Genomic DNA, 24,369 nt, shown 5'->3' on the forward strand with positions numbered 1-24,369 from the left:
ATTATCTATGTCTAAATAGCGATAAAACTGAAGTGATGCTTATTGGTTCGTCTCACCAGTTACGTAGTGTGAAATCTGTTGCTTTAAATGTGGACGGCTCTGATATACAGTTCAAATCTAAATTAAAAAACTTGGGAGTCATTTTTGATTCTAATTTAACATTTGACCTGTATGTACGTAATACTGTTAAAGTCTAATTTTTTCACCTTAGAAATATATCTAAATTGCGACCCATGCTGCCCTTCTCTGCAGCAGAAAAATTAATTAATACTCTGTTTTTTTCAAGGATTGATTATTGTAATGCCTTGTTGGCGGGAGCATCGAAATCTATTCTGCACAGACTTCAGTGGGTACAAAATTCTGCTGCACGTATTCTGACTAGGACCAAAAAAAGAGACCATATAAAACCTGTTTTAGAGACATTGCATTGGCTGCCTGTTAAATTTCGTGTTGATTTTAAAATTCTTATGTTGACCTACAAGGCGTTAAATGGACTTGCTCCGCAATATCTTTCTGATCTTTTAGTACCCTACGTTCCGACACGTAATCTTCGCTCAGCCGATGCTGGTCTTTTAGTTGTTCCGGTAACGCGCCTGAAAACTATGGGTGACAGGGCGTTTTCTTCGGTTGCCCCAAAGGTATGGAATTCACTGCCTTCACATATTCGAAGTGCTCCATCTCTGAAATTGTTTAAGTCATCCCTTAAAACTTATTATTTTAAAGAAGCTTTTGGGTGAAACATGATTGTTGTGGTTCTCCATGTAATATATTTTATGGTTTTGTTTAACTGATGTTTTGTTTATTGATTTTAATTATTATTATTTTTTTTATTTTTTTTTTATTTTTTTTGATTTATAACATTGTTTGTATGCATGTACTGTAATAGTTTGTATGTCATGCTTATTTTATCTATTGTCTATGTTAAGCGCTCTGAGAATTAACTTTTAAAAGCGCTATACCAAATTAAAGTTATTATTATTATTATTATTATTATTATTAAACAGAGGTAAGACTCACACTTTTTAAGACTCACAGCAGCATTTTGCTGTCCTAAACCGAAATTCTCTTTTAGTCTTTACAAACCGAGTACACTTGAATAAGTGCCAAATATTAGCCGTAACTCTCTAGTCCGTTAGTAATCTGATGCAGATTTGATACAACGTAATCTACTAAAGTTAATAATTTCAGAATCAGAATAAATCCATATGTAAACAATTTATTATGTCAGGTAATTGTATCATGCCAACTGCATAATCAGTTCAAAGATAATCAATACAATAACATCAAATGCTCAGAGATAAAGAGTAAAAGATGTACCTGACTCAGGATATACATCATTCTGAGTGTCTGAAAGGAAGAGCCGATCTCATTACAAATCACCCGAGCCTCTTGAGACATCTCTTTATATACTCAGACCAAGAAAGAAACCTAAACATATATTTATATTAACACATATTAATTTCCTTTGTTTTCTCAGAGAGTTGCCCTCTCTTCCAGTTTTTCCAATCTTACACAGGGTATCATTTCATTCGGACCGAATGCAATGATTGAACGAACATTTTATGGTCCTATGCTTTCCACAGATAGTGATTGCTATCAGAAAATGAGGAGACTTTCAACCAGAATAACAAAAAATGTTTCTGTAGAGAATCGCCTATTGCACCTTGAATACTTTAATACTCTAAATTCATCAAAAGTGACACTATATTTATAGCCAGTGTTGGCCGTAACACTTTACAACATTCATTAACAGATTACTTTTTCAAGTCATTAGTAATGCATTACTTTTAAATTTACAACAAAATAGTTACTTTTTCAAATGAGTGACATTGTTTTCCCATGTCAAGTTAAGACAAGTCTCCTTCATTTATACAGCGCTTTTAATAATATAGATAGTTTCAAATCAGCTTAACAGTGATAATAGGAAATTAGGAAAAAGCTAATGTCTGTTCTGTATCTAACCAGTTCTTTTATTGCTCTTTTGCTATTTGCATTTGGCTTGGCAAACTTTAGTTTCAGAGCATTGGTCGCTGTTGCATTTTTGTGCTGATGTGCAGGAGAAATGATACACACGTGTGTTCCTGCATGGTTGATCTTCACAAGAGCAGCTCTCGTACTGACTGAAAAGTGCTAATGGAAACAAGCGTTCACAGAGAGACAACAGCAGCTGGTGAATCCAGATCAGCACAGTCATGCTATCTATCCATCATAAAAGTGCATCTGTCCATCATAAAAGTGCATCTGTACATCATAAAAGTGCATCTATCATCATAAAAGTGCATCTGTCCATCATAAAAGTGCATCTATCATCATAAACGTGCATCTGTCCATCATAAAAGTGCATCTGTCCATCATAAAAGCGCATCTATCCATCATAAAAGTGCATCTATCCATCATAAAAGTGCATCTATCCATCACAAAAGCGCATCTATCCATCATAAAAGTGCATCTATCCATCATAAAAGCGCATCTATCATCATAAAAGTGCATCTGTCCATCATAAAAGCGCATCTATCATCATAAAAGTGCATCTGTCCATCATATCTATCATCATAAAAGTGCATCTGTCCATCATAAAAGTGCATCTGTCCATCATAAAAGCGCATCTATCCATCATAAAAGTGCATCTATCCATCATAAAAGTGCATCTATCCATCACAAAAGCGCATCTATCCATCATAAAAGTGCATCTATCCATCATAAAAGCGCATCTATCATCATAAAAGTGCATCTGTCCATCATAAAAGCGCATCTATCATCATAAAAGTGCATCTGTCCATCATAAAAGTGCATCTATCCATCATAAAAGTGCATCTATCCATCATAAAAGTACATCTATCCATCATAAAAGCGCATGAATCCATCATAAAAGTGCATCTATCCATCATAAAAGCGCATCTATCATCATAAAAGTGCATCTTTCCATAATAAAAGCGCATCTATCCATCATAAAAGTGCATCTGTCCATCATAAAAGTGTATCTATCCATCATAAAAGTGTATCTGTCCATCATAAAAGCGGATCTATCCATCATAAAAGTGCATCTATCCATCATAAAAGTGCATCTGTCCATCATAAAAGTGCATCTGTCCATCATAAAAGCGCATCTATCCATCATAAAAGTGCATCTATCCATCATAAAAGTGCATCTATCCATCATAAAAGTGCATCTATCCATCATAAAAGTGCATCTGTCCATCATAAAAGCGCATCTATCCATTATAAAAGTGCATCTATCCATCATAAAAGCGCATCTATCCATTATAAAAGTGCATCTATCCATCATAAAAGCGCATCTATCCATCATAAAAGTGCATCTATCCATCATAAAAGTGCATCTGTCCATCATAAAAGTGCATCTATCCATCATAAAAGCGCATCTATCCATCATAAAAGTGCATCCATCCATCATAAAAGTGCATCTGTCCATCATAAAAGTGCATCTATCCATCATAAAAGTGCATCTGTCCATCATAAAAGTGCATCTGTCCATCATAAAAGCGCATCTACCCATCATAAAATTGCATCTATCTATCATAAAATTGCATCTGTCCATCATAAAAGCGCATCTGTCCATCATAAAAGCGCATCTATCCATCATAAAAGTGCATCTGTCCATTATAAAAGTGCATCTATCCATCATAAAAGTGCATCTATCCATCATAAAAGTGCATCTATCCATTATAAAAGTGCATCTATCCATCAAAAAAGTGCATCTATCCATCATAAAAGTGTATCTATTAATTACACAAGTGCATCTATCCATCATAAAAGTGCATCTATCCATCATAAAAGTGCATCTATCCATCATAAAAGTGCATCTATCCATCATAAAAGTGCATCTATCCATCATAAAAGTGCATCTATCCATTATAAAAGTGCATCTATCCATCAAAAAAGTGCATCTATCCATCATAAAAGTGTATCTATTAATTACACAAGTGCATCTATCCATCATAAAAGTGCATCTATCCATCATAAAAGTGCATCTGTTCATCATAAAAGTGCATCTATCCATCATAAAAGTGCATCTATCCATCATAAAAGTACATCTGTCCATCATAAAAGTTCATCTATCCATCATAAAAGTGCATCTACCCATCATAAAAGTTCATCTATCCATCATAAAAGTGCATCTATCCATCATAAAAGCGCATCTATCCATCATAAAAACGCATCTATCCATCATAAAAGTGCATCTATCCATCATAAAAGTTCATCTATCCATCATAAAAGTACATCTATCCATCATAAAAGCGCATCTATCATCATAAAAGTGCATCTTTCCATTATAAAAGCGCATCTATCCATCATAAAAGTGCATCTGTCCATCATAAAAGTCATCTGTCCATCATAAAAGTGCATCTATCCATCATAAAAGTGCATCTATCCATCATAAAAGTACATCTATCCATCATAAAAGTGCATCTATCCATCATAAAAGTTCATCTATCCATCATAAAAGTGCATCTATCCATCATAAAAGCGCATCTATCCATCATAAAAGTGCATCTATCCATCATAAAAGCGCATCTATCCATCATAAAAGTACATCTATCCATCATAAAAGTTCATCTATCCATCATAAAAGTGCATCTATCATCATAAAAGTGCATCTTTCCATTATAAAAGCTTATCTATCCATTATAAAAGCGCATATATCCATCATAAAAGTGCATCTATCCATCATAAAAGTGAGTCTATCCATCATAAAAGTGCATCTATCCATCAAAAAAGTGCATCTGTCCGTCATAAAAGTGCATCTATCCATCATAAAAGTGCATCTTTCCATTATAAAAGTACATCTGTCCATCATAAAAGTGCATCTATCCATCATAAAAGTGCATCTGTTCATCATAAAAGTGCATCTATCCATCATAAAAGTACATCTATCCATCATAAAAGTGCATCTATCCATCATAAAAGTGCATCTATCATCATAAAAGTGCATCTGTCCATCATATCTATCATCATAAAAGTGCATCTGTCCATCATAAAAGTTCATCTGTCCATCATAAAGTGCATCTGTCCATCATAAAAGCGCATCTATCCATCATAAAAGTGCATCTTTCCATTATAAAAGTACATCTGTCCATCATAAAAGTGCATGTTCATCATAAAAGTGGATCTATCCATCATAAAAGTACATCTATCCATCATAAAAGTGCATCTATCATCATAAAAGTGCATCTGTCCATCATATCTATCATCATAAAAGTGCATCTGTCCATCATAAAAGTGCATCTGTCCATCATAAAAGTGAATCTGTCCATCATAAAAGTGCATCTGTCCATCATAAAAGTGCATCTATCATCATAAAAGTGCATCTGTCCATCATATCTATCATCATAAAAGTGCATCTGTCCATCATAAAAGTGCATATGTCTATCATAACTGTCCATCATAAAAGTGCATATGTCTATCATAACTGTCCATCATAAAAGTGCATCCCTAACCCTTTAAGAAGATAATTGAAGTTTTCTGTGTGAGTATATGTTAAAGTGTAATTTATTGCTGTGATCAAAGCTGAATATTAATTAATATTACTCCAGTCTTCAGTGTCACATGATCCTTCAGAAATCAGTATAATATGATGAATTGCTGCTCAAGGAACATTTATGATTATTATCAATGTTGAAAACAGTTCTGCTGCTTTATAGTTTTGTGGAAAAGTCTCCCAAGAACAGCATGTATTCAGGTTTAGAAGAACAGTCCAGCGCTTCCATCATTTCACAGATTAGTTGAGTAGTATGTTGTACAGGCATGCAGTAGTGCAGTAACTCTCAGTGTGACTTGTGTGAGAAAGGCTTTATGTAAGTGTTTTGAACAGCCTGTGTGTGAGTCAGCTGGGTAATTGGAGACTGTGGGTGACATGAGGGCCCAATCTTACTCCGAGAGATGGATTGCTCATTTTCCATTCGTGGGCACGGGATATAAAGCCTTTTTTGCTGCTGGAGCGAAGAGAAGTGAAACAGGGGACTGAGAAGCGTCTCAATATTCACACTCATCTCAAAGGCCACGGGAAAAAAACAATACCTTGGACTAACTTTAAAAAACTGAGTGTCTATTTACACTACTGTGCAAACATCACGGCTTGGTGGCCAACCCAGTCACGCTAAATGCTTTCACTATAGCCAGAGACTATTTATAGAGACATGCCACTTACTCAATCCTCAATACAACTATATAGGAAAAACCCGTAACGCCAAAGATGGCGGTTGTATGAACATGTCCCGCCCCTCCCACTGGAAAGCCAATCGTCTGCCTTTAACAGTCAAGCCGGGAAACATTTAAGCCTATCGTCTGGTTCCACTGACGCATGCGCACAGTTGAGGTTTGCGACAGTGGAAAATACGTTACTGTTTGAAAAGGCGGCAGATTTGATATGCAGTGTATGTGTGCGTTGTGTAAATATCAGACATCCCAAGTGTCTACCGCATATTTATAGCGGCTCCCTGATGCCCGCAAATTAGTTCAAATCTCCCAGAATCTAGAGCGAGCGAGCGAGAGCTCACACATACTGTGCTTCAAACCGTGCAGCACGCGCACGTCAGAGAGGGAGAGAACCCTTGCGCATGCGTAGTAAAGTATAACCTGTGGGGAAAAAGGCGTTTTAAACCTTATTTTGGGGCAAAGTCATCCAACTTTTTCGGCGATTTTTATCATGTTTTACTGCTGTTTCTATACATGCAGTTTTTATGTCCCGGTGACCAGTGAATGTGCAGTTCTGACTCTCTGCCCATTCATTTAGATAGGAGCCTGGTCTTGTTAGTCCGAAATAGCTGCCCGGAGGCGTTGGCAAGATGGCGGCCGAGTGGCATGACTTGCCTAAAAGGACTTTGCTATAGCACACATTCTGTTTATCGTGCAAATTATATGCGAAATTAGTTTTTACGTGCATATGATACGCATGTATAGGTTTATTAGAGGTGTGGGCTAAGTATGTATTAAACGCTTGGGTTAGATTAGTGGTGTATAGAGTGCGTGTAGGGTGCAAAAAAGTGCGTATCATATGCACGAAAAAACTAATTTTCACGTATAAATTGCACAATGCGTGCAATAGAGACACATTTGCATGAGATCAGGCTGTGATGGCAGAGGCTATTTACACTAACTCTGCCCACTGACGTTTGATTGGCCAGACACAATGACATAATTGTCATCAGTGGCAATAGTATACAGGAAAGGCGCGTGACGGAAAGTTTTGATGCAAATTGAATTATTTTCGCCGAACTCGCTCTACTCCCTTTTCCCATCACATCAGATTGGAATGGCATTTATTAAAAAAGAAAAGAAAAAAAAAAGAAGAACATTTTTGAAAAGTGTAAAAAAAAGTCTAATGTGTGTTTAATAATAAAGTGTTTATCAATTAGGATTAGGGGTAGCTGTAGGGAGAGCTTTATTGTCGTCCATTTAATAATTTCAATAAATATAATCATTTGCACATTATTATTGAATGGCGTTTAATATACAACAACACTGAGGAGCAAATATCATCTTCCACTATTTATAAGCATAAATAGCATAACTACTATTTGCAATTATTGCAAAAAAACAAAATAAAAACCTGCTTCTTTTATATAGTGTAAATATAATCCATTGATATTTTCACTTAGTACAAATAGCCGCTGGCTTAAAACAATACTCTAATTTGTTTAGCCAAAGTCATTCGTTTTTCTCGAGTTGTAGTTCTGGTTTATTTGAGGCTAGAGCCCTGCAGTCCTGCGGGACAATATCTGATGGAAACTGCCCATAACTACTGATCTGGGATCAGTTTTCTCCGTAATAAAACAGATTTGGCCAGCGATCCAGTGCGTATCTGTGTTCGCGCAGAGCGTCAGAGGTTTCTATTTACACTGTGGGTTGAGCAATGTATCCAATCAGAGACACATCTGTTGATCTCTTGAATGCAATGGCCAGTCAGAGCTGTTTAAGTTCTCTACACTCGCAAATCCTGGAAAACGAAGTGTTGGCATGATGTAAATAAATGATTCATTGTGCAGTGCTTCATTGATTATAACAGAACTTTGTGAGATCGTGATTAACTAAAATGAGTGACAGCTTTTTTTGACATCAGAAAATAACTTTCTGTCATATTAAAACTCGTATGCATTAGCCTATGCTTGCTTTCCTGTTAAAATTAACAGTGGTTTATGAATGTAGATGCTTGAATAACAAATCATTTTTTCGGGAGTGGGATGAAGGTTGTGGCTAGGCGTCATATTCATTCTCATGGAAATTTCATAGACTTGCTGAAAAAAAAACGATGTATACGTTTACCTGTGGGCTTTTGCAAGGGGGAGTGAAGCAAAACATGAATGTTGTGGGTGGGAGTGGGAAAAGAAATCATTTTTTTATTTCCTGGAACGGGTGGGAGTGGGAAAGATTCAGATCTCTAGTTTATCCCTCCTCGAACCAGCGTTGGTAAATTGACCGGGAGCTCAACCCAAAAGCCTTGTTGTTTCAGAGACACTCTGACCCAGTCGGCTTCCCATAACACTTTGTTCCTTGTTAAAGTGTTAATTTGTCTTTGACCATCCAATACACCCAGACCTTGATCTGAGGCCTTGTTTCGAGATGATCAGCAATATTGTCTCCATCTGTGACTGCTCATAATGTTTGGGCTCATCAGTGTATATGGCTTTTTATTACTTCACCTTATAATAACATGCTATAATATGAAAATATAAATGTTTTGTTGGTCAATGTTTAATGTAGTTTACTTACTATAAATAAAGACAACTTCGAAATACCTTAGTGTTTATTCTGATGTCATTTTAAAGGTGCAATGTGTGATATTTCTTATGATCTATTGACAGAAATGCAAAATAAGATCCATAACTATGTTTTCAGTGGTGTATAAAGACCTTACTCAATGAGCCGTTATGTTTTTATTACCTTAGAGTGAGACATTTATATCTACATAGGCGCGGGAATCCCCTTCTATGAAGGTCGACATATTGTGACGTCATGTGTCTACCGTAGCCGAAAGCGAACAAACAGCGCTAAAGAAACCTCATTGCTTGACTTACTACTCTCTGCTGCTTACTCAGACTCAGACGACGACATCTTTTGTCTTACGTCGGCCACCGTAGCTTCTCATTCGTGTTTGAGAACCGAGGGATAGGCCGCGAGTGACTAGCTGTTTGCAATTCGCAAATCTCACCACTAGATGCCGCTAAAAATTACACACTGCTACTTTAAAACAGGCATATTTTCTGTTATGTACTATAATAGTAATAATAATAATGATAAAACACAAACAAACACACTGTAAAATTGAATAAAACCCATAATATTTCTGCACATCAACACTCTGAGGTTCAGCGAAGTTACTATTTAAACAAAATTGTTTCTTTTCTTTTTTTCTATGGGAAGTATTATTAGCTTCAGACGAACTGATAAAGAACACAGGTTTACACCATGTTTTACAATTAGACCAATGTACAAACTTTAAATATCTGACACTGTCAGTTTCAGTGCAGAAACAGTTAGATATATTATAAATATATTTACACAGTAAGTCTGCTGTTTCACACTTTAAAGAGTGTATAACATGTTCAATGTGTTTCTCATGAAAATGTGATTTAGTCAGAATCAGCTGAGGAAAATGTTTATTATGTGTAGTGAGCTCATTTCATTTATTATGCATGCTGTTCAAATATGTTTTCTGGATGGTTAGTATACCTTAGTTTGGGTAACCATGTGATCCGTGTAATCATGTGACTCCTGCACTGACCATTGAGAAAGGTCACATGTGACCAAAACAATTGGCACTTTTTCATTAAAGCAGTGCGTTTATCTTGCATTGATAGAGTGTTATGGCTTTTTTGAGTGTGTTTTCCTCATCAGAATCAATGGACCATCAATAGAGAAATATATGAATGTATATGAAGCAACTCAGTCGCTCATGTTGCTGACACTGTAAAAATTTATATATATATATATATATATATATATATATATATATATATACTGTATATTTTATTGAAGTATGTTTTACAATTTCAGTTTTCAGTTTACTTGCCATTTCTTTGTACTTATTTGTGAAATGGAGTTGTAACATTTGTCTTGTGTTTCCTTACAGGTCTGTCTGGAGATGCCACAGATCTAGATAAAAGAAAAGAAGTCTTCGGGCAAAATCTTATACCTCCAAAGAAGCCAAAAACTTTTTTACAGTTAGTGTGGGAAGCATTACAAGATGTGACGCTCATCATCCTCGAGATCGCAGCCATAATCTCTCTGGGTCTGTCGTTCTATCAGCCGCCTGGAGAGGGCAGCGAGTGTGAGTATCGGGACTCATATAGTCACATGATCTGCTGATGTAACAAATGTTACCAAGCCGTTGGTTATTGTTAAAGGCAATTTATCGCCAATTCACCGACTTTATCGCCAGTCCTGGTTAAAATGAAAGTTTATCCGTGTCGTTCCAAACCTCTATGACCCTCTTTGTTCTGTTGAACACAAAAGAACATTCCAAAAAAAAAAAAATCATCATATCATCAAATTTTTTTAGAAATATATAAAATATATATATATATATATATATATATATATATATATATATATGTATGTATATGTAGAGTGTATTAAGATTAGTTAAGGTTTTATATTAATATTTTCTATTAACATTAATTTTATAATAATTAATATTAGTTAATAGTAACAAACACAGAAAAGTAATGATTTTAAGATGTATTTACTGTTTAATATAATCTGATAGCAGCTATCAACATTTACACACACACACAAAAAAAATAATGACTGTTTTCATTTTCAATACTACTTCATTTCACACTGTAAAAACTTCTTTTTGTCTTGAGGTTTTGATGAAAAGTTATTGTGCATCGGTATTTTGAATGCTGGGACATTCAGTCATTTGTAAGTGTGTCCTAATACTATTTTAGGCCACTATGTGTATAATATGTGTATTTACCATTGTCTGTCGGAATACTCGATTTTCATTGGTTGGATGGTGTGTGTAATACACAGGTAGTTCAAGTCAGTTTAATCACCGTTCTGTTATTAAATTAGATTGGCTACTGAATCGCTACATTATATTTCCCAGCAATGAAGGGGTAACATTAGTAAACATAGGTGACATTGCTGTTTTTGAAGTAATTAAACTTGCAGCTTCACTTTTAGTAGAGAGACGCTGCACAGAAGCAGGTAATTCACACACACACACACACACACACACACACACACACACACACACACACACACACACACACACACACACACACACACACACACACACACACACACACACACACACACACACACACACACACACACACATACTCACACACACACACACACACACACACACACACACACACACACACACACACACACACACACACACACACACACACACACACACTCACACACACAGGTTTGTTTTGTTTCTCTTTAGATAATGAATTCAAATATATGCTATAATTCATTCATTTAAACAATGGACCGCACTACTTTCTCTCCGTGTCTGATTTAAAGCGGACAGAATGCTAGATCTAACTTTACCCTTCCAGTCAAATTTTGCACTGCGAACATCAATAACAGCTTTAACGATTGGTTTTTGGATGTGGGCAAATGACCATGACATTAGTGCACTCAGAAAAAAAGGTACAAAAGCTGTCACTGTGCCGGAACCTTTTCAAAAGCTACACCTTTGTACCTAAAGAATGCATATTGGTACAGATTGGTACCAAAAGTGTACATATTAGTACCTAAATGGTACCTTTTGAAGGGTTCTGTACCTTTTGTACCTTTTTTTCTGAGAGGGTGGGATAATCCACGGCTAATAGTGCATGAAACCATTGGAATGCACTTCGCTTCACTTCAGGCAGTCGTGCATTAAAATCGTTTATATCACATTTAGCCGTGGATTATCTCTAGCATATTGATCACAGAATGAAATATCCAAGCATGTTTTCTTCACTTGCCTTGATGAGAAAGTCGTGTTCAGCTCAGTGTTTGTCTCCGAGTAAAGCGAGCATGACTCTGCATTCAGACCGAGGGAATCCAGCGAAGAGTTAATGAAGTGTGCGCTGGAAGAATAACCTTTAGGTGAAGGCCATACATCAAACCAGCGGCCCATAAAATGTGTAATGAAGACAAAGCCATTAAAGCAGCGTAAAGAAGCTAAAAGAATGCTGAGCTAGTATTATCAATCACGATAATGCTCAAAGTATTCTATTACTCCAGGAATGGAAAATGATATTTTATTCCAATGCGTTCAGAGCGATGAAGTAGTCTCGATCCGAGTGAAGAATAGCATGTTAACTCTTGCGTCGCACTGTAAGAGACTCATGTCAAGCTGCATTACAAAAGATTTTCTTTAGCTGGTATTATGATCAGATCTTGTGATTATATGAATATATCTGGCAAAATATCATGAAACGTAATATAAATGAATATATGCAGTAAATATCTGCTTTTTCCAACATGCATCAGAGCAGAATGCTATTCTGTTGTATTTGATGTCATATTGAATCTGATCTGCATACCGGGTCAAATTAGCTGAGATAATAATCAAACACACTTTCTCATACATGCAGAAGTACCGGAAGATACACTTCATTCCAGTGAATCACTATGTTCATTTAAATGAACTGATTCAAAAACTGTCTTCTTTATGCACAACAGAAGTTTGATGTTTTAGACTACTTAATGTACCAGGAAAGTTGTTTGTTCAAAATTTGTTTATTATTAGGATAAACCCCTTGAGATGTATCAACATATAACACATTCAACATATAGCACAATAATTCAATAACAACAGAGAACAACAACAACACCTGAATATGTTCATCAATAAGTTACAACCACCAAAAGGTTGTACAATAATAAGTAAATAAGTAAACAGTAAAGTATGAATGCATTTCTAACTAAAGTCAAATATAAACATTAGGTATGGACAGTAGATCAAAAATGACATTTTTGAGTGAGCAGATAGGGCATGTTTAAACAAACCAAGTAAAGAAATTAATCTTATTTCCACTGATAGATTATTCCAATCTGCTGGAGCCTTAAAATTAAAAGCTCTTTTGACAATTGTTTTTTTGACTCGCGGGACAAAGAAGTAAAGTTGAGTTGAGTGTCGGACTTCATAGATGAACGTACAAGATACTGTTTTAAATAAGGAGGATAATTGAATGAAATACATTTAAATATAAGTTGAAGCCAGTGAATGTGTCTTCTACTACTACTTAGAGATGGACAATTAAGTGCATTATACATAATACAGTGATGAGTGAGATAAGGACATCCAAGAACAAATCTGCAAAGTTCTACGTAAAGAGCAAATAATATTATGGTGTTTATTTAGAATGAAATTGCTCCCTTAAGAAACGTAATGCAGTTAACTAAAGGTCTGTAGCTTAATTACTTTCTAAGTAGCTTCCCACCTCACATTAATATGCATATTACACACTTTCTAACAGTGCGATGTAGAGAAGACTGTGTGTCCTCAGCTCGGCTCCACTGGCGGCACATCTGTGACACTTGTTCTTGTTTTAATGGAGACTGTGCTGTGTGTGTCTGTTAAGAGACATCCCTGACGTCTACACTGAGTTATATCCTCACAGAATCTCCCACATGCAGGATAAGCAGCGGCTCCATACAGATCAATACAGGGAAAACCTCACTGTTCCCCCAAACACAGGACATCTGAAGGTCATTTACACACACACACACACACTGCATCCTTCCTTCAGTCGCAAAGGAAACCAGTATAAAAAAGGTAGTCCATAAGACACGTTTTTTTTATGTCTACTTTTGTGTACCACAAGAAAACACAGCAAATAAGTGGATGTATTATGTTTTTTTCTTTTTTCTTTGCTAAACTATTTCTTTAAGCTCAGTCGACAGGATTAATAATGATTTTTAAGAAAAATATATTTCTTTTATATTCTTATAAATCAAGATACATTTACTGGAGAAGCAAAATGACTAGGGGTGTAACAATATATCGTACCACAATACAGTATATCGCAATACAATAATGCAACAATATCGTGTATAGTTCACACAGTTTTAATGTCAGTACTACATTAAACTACTATATATAATGTTGAATATAATGTATAATAATGCAGTGGGGGAATATTTGTCGGTCCTGATAATGACAAATGTCTGATGTTACTAGTAAAAGTGGCCTACATTATTTTAAATATATCTAGTCAGTGAAAGAGTGAAAGCATATTCGTCTAAAATAATTCTGTATTATCAGCTTCAGAATAATTTTGCTTCTCCAGTAAATGTATCTTGATTGAAGAATGTTTAGATATTTGTCATGGAAAAATGGAAGAACAACATTTTTGAAGTGAAAATACTAGCTCAAATTACAGCTTAAGGCGGAAAATCAGAAACAGTTAAAATGCCAAACTGTGCATTTGACAAAATTTGCATAAAACAAGCAAGCGTGAGAAAGTGTCTCCTGCAGAATGGGCAGTTTCAGTGGAGTGTGTTGAGGAGAGTGTTGCGGCACCAGTGTGTCACGAGCTGTTATCTAACACTTCAGCACCGCGGACAGCTCCACACACACACACACACGCACACACACGCACACACACGCACACACACACACACAAACACACACACACACACACACACACACACACACACACACGCACACACGCACACACACACACACACAGAATGAAGAGGTTTCACTGCGGAGGAGCTGAATCAAATGAAGGATCTAGAGCCGCAGAAGAGTCCGCACTGCAGAGCCTAAAAATAGACCTGATCTGAGATCAGCCAGCACCGGATCTCTGGAATATTCATTAGCATTTAAAGGGACAGTTCACAGAATTAATTGAAATTATTCCACACCATTATGTTGTTCCAAGATCAACTCTGTGGAAGACAAAAGAGGATGTTTAGCAGAATATCTCCACTTAGAAACTGGGGATCAGGAAATCTCACATGATCACACTTCATTTGTGTTACATGGAAAACAGCAGCTTTTTGCTAACACACTCTTTATGTGTTGCAATGTTATTATAAAGCTAAAACTATTAATAACATTTATGTTCATTTTAAATAAAGCTGAAATAAAATAAAATGTAAATATTAGTTGAAAAACTTGAACTAAATGCAAATTAGAAAATTGCCTAAAGAACTGACGCTGGAAATATTAAAAAATAAAATTAATCAAAAACTCAAATAAAAATAAATTAAACACAAGTGTAGAAAAAAAGCTAATAAAATGACAAACACACTAAAAATAATAACTAAAATGATCTTGAAAACTAAAAGTATAAAACTTCAAGCTAATTCAAAATATAAATAAAAATATGATGAAACTAAAATAACACTAATGTGTTGCATAAGAGAAACAAAAAGTCATACAGGTTTGACAGATTTTTCAGTTTTGAGTGAACAATTCCTATAATGTAAAATCTGTTTCATTAATCTGTTATTCTGCTTTCAGATCATAAGGGGTTTAGCATAGAAGTATTCATTAATTTATGTTGATATTTGTGTCCATTTTAAATACAAATGACACAACTCAGAATTCTGTGGGGGACCAAACAAATGAATGAACAAATAAACAAACTGATGAGGTAAATATTTTTACATTTTCATAGAAAATTTGTTATTTTATTTAGACAACTTATTTCGGTTGGTGACACACAACATGTCCATGAACTTTGTTTTCAATCAAGATATTTATGGATTCAAACTGACATGATGGTATGAAAGTGCTGCAACTGGTCACCTTTTCTTTTAATCTTTTCACTTTTCCGTCTTCTCTAGTTCATTTGAAATGGTCCTGTGGTCTGACAAATCCATCAAAAAAATATTGAAAACATTACATGTATTTACAAATAATATGAGCGTATAAGAAAATAATGAATAAAAATGATAAAAGAAAGAGCTAAAAGCTGTTTTTTAAAAAAAAATAAAGTTTGCAGGTCAATATTCATTAGCCATGAAACCCTTTAACGGTTGGTTCAATCAGAGAAGATTCAGAAGTAGTTACAAGCAAAAAGAGCCATTTTCAAATCTCCTGACCAGTAGGTGGCGCTGTGCTGAAATGCTGCATGATGCCTCAGGTCATGCTTATGATGAAAACGGAATACAATCAAAACGTCTTGATCATAGACTGTAAAAAATATGGGCGTAGTGTGCGTGACGTCACTCGAAGTGTTTCTGAAGAGCATTTTTGAAGCTCAAAATGGGCGGAGCCGGCCGTCGCGTCACTCCCAGATAAACGGAAACGGGCAGCGAGGCGGATTAGCTGAGGTGACGTGACGCTAACAGACAGCAGACAAACAGCTAGTAGTGACATCAGCGGAAATCCACCTGCCAATCAAGTTGCCACTCCCTTAATTATGCACAACTTTAAGGCTTAATATAATTTAAACAAATGAGAATGAAAAATGCAGTCGATTAACTGCAGTTTAAGTCACTTCTGTGCTGGATTCCGTGTTGCCGCTTGGTCTTGATCCGAGGAATCAGAGGAGAAACGAATTTTCAGATGTATTTGGTGTGTCCTCATGCATTCAGCTGTGTCGACTATGAACAGTTACTGCATCTCACGTCACCTTCATTTATACAGCGCTTTTAACAATATGGACTGTTTCAAAGCAGCTTTAGAGTGTGTGTGTGTGTGTGTGTGTGTGTGTGTGTGTGTGTGTGTGTGTGTGTGTGTGTGTGTGTGTGTGTGTGTTTGTGCGTGCGTGCATGCGTGTGTGTGAGTGAGTGAGTGTGTATGTGTGTGTTAATAATAATAATAATAAATTTTATTTATGGGCTCTTTTCAAGACACTCAAGGACACCTTACAAACAATAAAATACATAAACAATGAATATAAACATGAAAAAAAATGAAACAAAAGCTATTTCAGTCAGAATAAGCTAATCTAAAAAAAGGAGTTTTAGGTGATGATTTAAAGTGATGCTGGTGCTCTCTCTGTAGCGTGTGGGACAGCGGCCGCGGGCGCCGAGGACGAGGGGGAGGCCGAGGCCGGCTGGATCGAGGGAGCTGCCATCTTACTCTCAGTGGTGTGTGTTGTTCTGGTCACGGCCTTTAACGACTGGAGCAAAGAGAAGCAGTTCAGGGGTTTACAGAGCCGCATCGAGCAGGAGCAGAAGTTCCAGGTGGTGCGAGGAGGCCAGGTCATACAACTCCCCGTGTCAGATATCGTCGTCGGAGATATCGCACAAATCAAGTATGGTATGTGTCCCCAAGTTTAATACTTATCCCTATTGTATTTATAATAGGTCCCTGATAAGTCCTCTACATGCAGTCTGTTAGCAATCACATTATTTACTACATGCCACAAGCTTATTGGTGATTCTGCAGCCAATGAGATTGCTTGCTCAACATTTAAATAGTCAGATTCAGTATTTGTTGTAAGATGGTCCTGCAGGGCGAGAAACCCGCCCGAAAAACATTATAAGTGATGGAAGCCAAAATATTAAAGGAGAACTCCGGTCAATTTTTACATTGAGCTCATTTTTTTGTACATTTGGAGTGCTGTCAGTACAGAGAACAACGACAAAAATCAGTGTTGCCTACACCGTGTTATCCTCTTTTTAAAATTTGCACCCTGTTGACTTAAATGGGCATCAGTAGGAAGCCCAACCTGTGCTTTTAGCGCACGCCATCGTATGAAATATTCACCCAAAATCACTCTGGTCTTGTTTCTATATACTGCGGCCTTTCTCTTCTTATCATACACTTCGTATAAATTTTTTCTCTTTCGACCCTCAGCCATTTTCAAAGGAATGGCTGAAACCGTAACTCATCACACATAATACACCTGAAAGTGCGCATGTGCAGAAGGGACGAGCACGTACGACGGCCTTACGTAAACATATCTCCAGAATGATTGACTTAGGTGGACCAACTTAGGTGGACCAATAGTATAGGCTACCCACCCCAAAAAAGAAAATCCTCCGCTATACCTTTAACATCCTTGATGTGTCATTACAAGTGCACAGCCATGTGAGTGATTTTATTCAGAGTGAACACGGTGAATCTGACTGCAGTAGATGTGAAAGATATGAATAAAAGTGATGTTAATTCAGCCAGCTCACATACCTGTATTTACTTCCTGTTTTCGGTCGAAGTCCACAGTAGTCGATTGTCGAGTGCACGCGTGCGATCATTGGTAGCTAAGCAACAGTGGAGACTCAGACTGTCAGCTGTCAGCCGATGACGGTGCTGTGTGGTGTTCTGAGAATATCAGCTCAAATGGATATTTCATCCGAATCAGATGTTGAACACACGCGCGCACTCGCGTGCACTCGTGCAAACTCTAATTACTTGAGTTCAAAGGTTAAATTTGGATTTTGTGCTTGCCCATTATTCAGACTTTTTAATTAATTACAAATTTGGTATTTGTAAATAGTTGTTACGTACCACACACTCAAAGCAACCGAACACAACAACTATTTACAAAATACCAAATCAGTTACGAAACACTATGTTACTGTACATCCGGTTGCTTTGAGTGTGTGACACTTAACATAGTGTTTTCTTCTTGTTTTTTTTTTACAGTTTATAATGAATAATAAGTAATGAATAATAATTTTGACATTTAAAATTTTTGAGAACTTGACATGTCTCACAGTGTGACATGCTAAACTCCATCTAAAACAATTTAAAACAGTATTGAGTTCATTCTTTTATAATTATCATTCATGCCACTTTTATGAACATATTAATTAATAGACAACAGTACATGGAGTATATGTACTGTACTACAATTAATATTTCACACTATAGAACCATTTAAAATGAATTATTGAAGACATAAAGATAAATTTAATCTACAATATACTCATTCATATAAATGTTATCCTTAAATCTCGATTAAAATAAATCCATTGACATGTGTCAATGTATAAATGTATTAACATAGATGAAATTCAAGATTTGTAATTGAAGTTTCACCCATATATAATCTGAAATCTATTAATGAAGTGGAGCGTTATCAAGAGAGCTTTAAAGCATGACCAGACAGCATTGCTGTGCAATGAAGCAAGACTGATCTGTGTCATTAATTTGCAGTCTGATTATGAGAGTTGGTCATGCTGATCATCGCTTTATTCTCTGGAGATGTTATCAGACTAGTGCTGTGCTGGTTCTGCAGTGTTGGAGGGGTTCCGGGTGTTATTTCGGATCTCCTGAACGAGTGGGAGGCAGATAATGCATGTGTTGACAGTGATGGAGGGATCCTGTGGGTGAGAACGTTTGGCACGCTGGAAAAGGGGCTCCATCTTCTTGACTAGTACAGTGGTGGTTAGCAGTAGCTTACCGGTATTTTGAATATATGTGGGAGATGATATGATGCATTGCAAAGATGAAAAATGAAAGCAAAATTATCTTTGAGCGAAAACACATTTTTGATATATAAAACAACAGAAGGGCCCAATACCGAACCCTGGGGAACACCTACAAGATAGTGTTGCCTATTGTTGCACAACATACTGCTATTCTTGTCTTTTTGATTTTGACTTAGTTAGGGCTGTAAATTCAGAAAATTTGGAGAGAGATTCTGTTGTGAAATGCTTGACATGTGCCATCTTAGAGGATCAACTTTGGAATTCTTTGGAGACAGCCATATTGATCCAGACTTTTTGGAGAAACTGAAGGAATTGTTGGAAGGAACACAAAGCCACTAAGAAGAGCTTTTGGAGATTAGATTGTGAAATATGCTCCATGGCTGAGTGGCTGCCTGTGTTCAGTTTTGTCCCTGTTGTGCTCTTGACCGTTGGATTTATCAAGTTAAGCTGAAGACCCACTTGTGCTTGCTATAAGTCACTTTGAATATCATGTTGTTGTTTTTTTTTCAAACATATCGCACCATAATGAATGCTGAACTTTTAAAGGAGTAGTTTACTTCAGAATTAAAATTTCCTGATAATTTACTCAACACCACGTCATCCAAGATATTCATGTCTTTCTTTCTTCAGTCGAAAAGAAATGAAGGTTTTTGAGGAAAACACTCCAGGATTTTCTCCATATAGTGACTTCAATGGAGTCCAACGGGTCGAAGGTCCAAATGTGAGTTTCAGTGAAGCTTCAAAGTCTCGACACGATCCAGCCGAGGAATAAGAGTCTGATCTAGACAAACCAGCGGACATTTATAACAAAATAAACATTTATATACTTTTTAACCACAAATGCTCGTACATTACGTAATCACGTTGAAAGGTCAAGCGTGATGTAGGCGGAAGTACCGAGCTATTGTTTACAAAGCCAACGTGCAAAGACTAAGTCAAACATTTACAAAAAAAAAAAACAAAGAGAAGAAAAAGGTAAACCAACGATGACGGACGATTTTGAAGTTGGAGAAGAAAATGAGATGGAATTTTTCGCCCAACCCTACATTTTATGATCACGCGTGACCTTTCAACATGACTACGTAATCCTTTAAGATGCTGCTCTGTTCTGATGTATTAAGCTTCAGTTTCATTACGTGTTCCTGTGTGGATAGCACCTCTTTTTGTGCGGTTGCTTTTGTTGGGTGTGGTTTGGTGAGGCATGTTTTTTTTATTTTTCTGAAGAATTCTACTAAATGTAGATGTTAAATTGCCAGCCCTAACTGTGTTCAGGTGACCTGCTCCCGGCGGACGGTGTCTTGATACAAGGCAACGATCTGAAGATCGATGAGAGTTCTCTGACGGGAGAATCCGACCACGTGCGCAAAGCTGCAGATAAAGACCCCATGCTTCTCTCTGGTGAATCGCTCTTTACTACTATATTTTACTTTCACAGCGTTCACTTTGTTGTGCTCTTTTACACATGATAAATATTGAAGTTCGACATCGAAGTCATCAGAAAAAGTCAAATCGATCGACACAGGCAAAATATATAAGTGGGTCTTCCCACAAATAGGCTTAAAACTTTTTGTTACAAGTAGACATTGAAAGGAGATGCTTAACCTTTAGAAAGTGTTAAATTATGCATTAGTTACTTATTTTCCCATCATTCTGTAGAAAGATGTCACTAAAAATTACATCTTTCTACATCTTTTGACATCTTTTCGACACCCAAAAATATCACTACTTTCATGTCATTATTTTGAGGAATGTGGTATGTGGTTGCAATATTGTGTGCAAAATGTGGGCCAGTTAAAAATGTTTTTTTTTTATAATTAATTAACAAATAGTGAGTCAATCCAACAGATTATGTCAGAATTAAACCATTGTATGATTTTGTTTGTTTGATGCAGGGAAAGATGGGAATCTGTTATTTAATGTGTTTGAATTAGAAACTATAAGTTCATGTTAAGGTTTAATTTGTTAAAATTAGTTAACTTAATTAGTTAACATGAAATAACAATAACCAATAATTCTACAGTATTTAATGCTCTTTTTAAATGTTAATTTCAACATTTAATAATTTTACAAATCAAAAGTTGTATCTGTTAGCATTAGTTAATGCACTGTGAACTAACATACTCTGTAACTAAATCTATTGCTTAATTTATTTACTGCATTAACTAATGTTAACAAATCCGACCTTGTTGTAAAACAATAATGATCAATTATTAAATAATAATAATTATTACCAAAAATGTAATAATTTAAACATATTTATTATTATGTATATATTAAACATAATATTATATATTAACATATATTATTTATTATTCAGTGCCAACTACATCATGCATTGTCATGCACTCTTTTAATGTACTTTGATTCTACAATCTTAAATTAAAAATGCTAGTACAAGCTAGTACTAGTTCGGTGTTTGAGACTGATGGTACATTTGAGAGCATAAACTCTATTAATTAGCTTTGATGAATGAGTCAGTTATCACCTCTACAGTCAGGTGTGTGTGTGTGTGTGTGTGTGTGTGTGTGTGTGTGTGTGTGTGTGTGTGTGTGTGTGTGTGTGTGTGTGTCATCTATAAGATCACACATTGTGTCAGTTGTGCTGAGGTGAGAGCGTCAGGCCTGCTATTACTGTCTCTCCATGACTTACCGCGCCGTTAACTGAATCCCCAGGCACGCATGTGATGGAGGGCTCGGGTCGGATGGTGGTCATGGCTGTCGGGGTGAACTCTCAGACCGGGATCATCTTCACTTTGCTCGGTGCTGGCGGAGAGGAGGAGGAGAAAAAAGAGAAGAAAGGTGCGTAACTAAAGCTTAGCCTGACAGAACTTCAGCAGAGCTGCATTACACCAACACTTCTGTACGGGATCAACATTCATTCCTAAAAGTTAATGTTGTTATTATAGCTTAAACCTTTTTCTTATATCAGCAAATCTTTATAAACCTCAAAAAACAGGATACTGGGGGAAAAGAACATTATAAAGCATACTAAAAGTGAAAACACCGTTTATAATTGATAAAAATCTCCCTGTTTTAGCAAAACTGTCAGAATAGATTTTTTAAAATCTTTTTCCAAAAATCTCGCTAAAAGATTTTTTTCCAAACTTCTGCCCAGTCGTGTATTTACTATTGCTCGTGTTTCATGGTTTGAACAAACATTTAACCCAAAGTACTAAAGGGGTCATAGACTACCTTATTTTCTTATTTAATAACGTTTCCTGGCTTTCACACATTTATTATAACCACACTTTGTGATAACAGGAGTTTTGGCACGAGTCCAGAACTCAGTCACTGATAAAATAACCGGACTGTAAATGAATCATTACATATTCAGAAATCACTGGTCACAGATCAGGCATTAGAATGAACACGGTTACTTACATGCATTATTGTCGAGTCCATGTCATAAAAGTATTTTTGCAAAGACTGCGCCAAAATTGGGACTGATTTGCCAAAGAATCGACAGTGAACAAACAAATAATGCTCAACTGAGACATTCACATTGTTGAAAATAAATAAAATAACCACATTCCTAACATTAGGATCCTTTCGAAGATAATATTATTTTTAGTCCAGTCAGTGATCCTGTATCGCTCGTCATCTCACTAACTCGCAGTGGGCGGGGCCAAAGTTGTGTTGATCTTCAGAGGCAGTCTTTCAACTATCTATTACGTCATAAATAGCTGTAAAATAGCATACAAATTTTAATTTTTTATTAAAATAAAAGCTGTTTTTGGACTAACAAGGACGTTTTTAGATCTGAAACTTACAGAATATTCTTATAGTATGATGACCTCTGAAATGTCACTTATTTCTCAGTTCATGACCCCTTTAAAGTAAGATGCGTAACTCATTCCACAGGTTTGATATCTCGAATCCCGTGTGGTGTTACGATTGGACTCCAGCATCACCCTGTCAATCACCCACATGATCAGCAAATAAAGTATTAATCAAAACGTGCAGCTCTTTTTCCCTCAATAAGAAATTGCTTTTGGGTAGAACATGCCCCTGTTTTTTCGTGTGCACACAGTGGCTGCTTCAAGTGCTTTTTCTGGTTGGGTAGCATGTGCTGTTTGCCAGCATAAGGCTTATGTGTTTGTTATTCTGCAAACTGCCACAGGTCAGGCTCTGGAGGACGGCCATCAGCTGCCAGGTACAGTATACATCTCTGTACCCGAGGATAGACTCATTTATTACCCCACTAAACCTGCTCTTCCTTCCCGAACCCTGCTTTAGCAACCGTGATCTTTCACTTAAAAAGAAGCTCTTTTTAAGTATTCAAAGAAATGCATTTCATCCATGATCCCGCATAGATGCCGGCCGGGAGGTTGTGATGGACGGGTGATTCCCTCAAGGCCGGATAGATTGATGATATCAGATTGATCACGGTTTCGTAGCCACTTAGTCTGACACCGTACTGTTGTATTTGAAGCACTTGGATTTGATTTTGAAGCATGCTTTTAATTTGGTAGTTTTTTGTTTTTTTAATCACCTGTTCTTACCGTGATTGTTTGTGTAAATAGCAATAGGAACTCTAGAGTTTTGTGCCATTAATCATTGTGTAGTTTTGTGCCTCGACTTTTTGTCTGCCATATTATGTGTAACCTGTCTTATGTTGCAGTGTTTTTTCCCATTGATGTCATTCCTTTAAAGTCACCTTTCTGTTGACAGCAGTATATTGAGAGAGTACTAATGGTGATAACCATGCTACTTTTGTTCATTATTACGGCTAGACTGCTCGCATCCCTCCTCACACCCCATCGCGACTATAGCTACCGATGGTGCGGCAAGCGCAAATGCCCCTGGTAATACCAGCCTAGTCAATGGTAGGTTGAGCAGGCCTTCGCTGTCCGTCACTCTCTGGCTCCGCCTCTCCTTCTCCAGTTGTCTATTGCCTTGTCCAAATACCCACACTTGCGGTCTTGGCCACTTGAGAGCGCGTGCAAGTGACAGTGCGCAAGACTGTCCCATGTCTTAAAAATGCCAAAGTGCAGTTAATGCACACTAAACTAAATGAATAGATATTCAGATTATTGATTGATTGTATTGTCTATTTTTGTTA

The 24,369-nt window shown here is 36.5% G+C and overlaps 1 protein-coding gene across 10 annotated transcripts in view; it reads left to right on the forward strand.

The window, feature by feature from the left end:
- The window catches only part of atp2b2 (ATPase plasma membrane Ca2+ transporting 2), a 249,752-nt gene that overhangs the window by 146,371 nt on the left and 79,012 nt on the right, over positions 1-24,369 (forward strand). For 5 of the 10 annotated variants that reach the window (XM_077202581.1, XM_077202577.1, XM_077202576.1 and 2 more), the window contains exons 3-8: positions 10,088-10,285; positions 16,934-17,191; positions 20,581-20,706; positions 21,981-22,106; positions 23,428-23,460; positions 24,041-24,133. In XM_077202581.1, the coding sequence (XP_077058696.1) occupies positions 10,088-10,285; positions 16,934-17,191; positions 20,581-20,706; positions 21,981-22,106; positions 23,428-23,460; positions 24,041-24,133 (834 nt within the window). The remainder of the gene's footprint in view (positions 1-10,087; positions 10,286-16,933; positions 17,192-20,580; positions 20,707-21,980; positions 22,107-23,427; positions 23,461-24,040; positions 24,134-24,369) is intronic. The other 5 variants (XM_077202580.1, XM_077202584.1, XM_077202586.1 and 2 more) reach the window with 2 other exon arrangements.

This window comes from Siphateles boraxobius, unplaced genomic scaffold (assembly GCF_051911475.1).
Source record: "Siphateles boraxobius isolate OS27281-9 unplaced genomic scaffold, OSU_SipBor_1 5, whole genome shotgun sequence".
In the NCBI taxonomy this organism is placed as follows: Eukaryota; Metazoa; Chordata; class Actinopteri; order Cypriniformes; family Leuciscidae; genus Siphateles; species Siphateles boraxobius.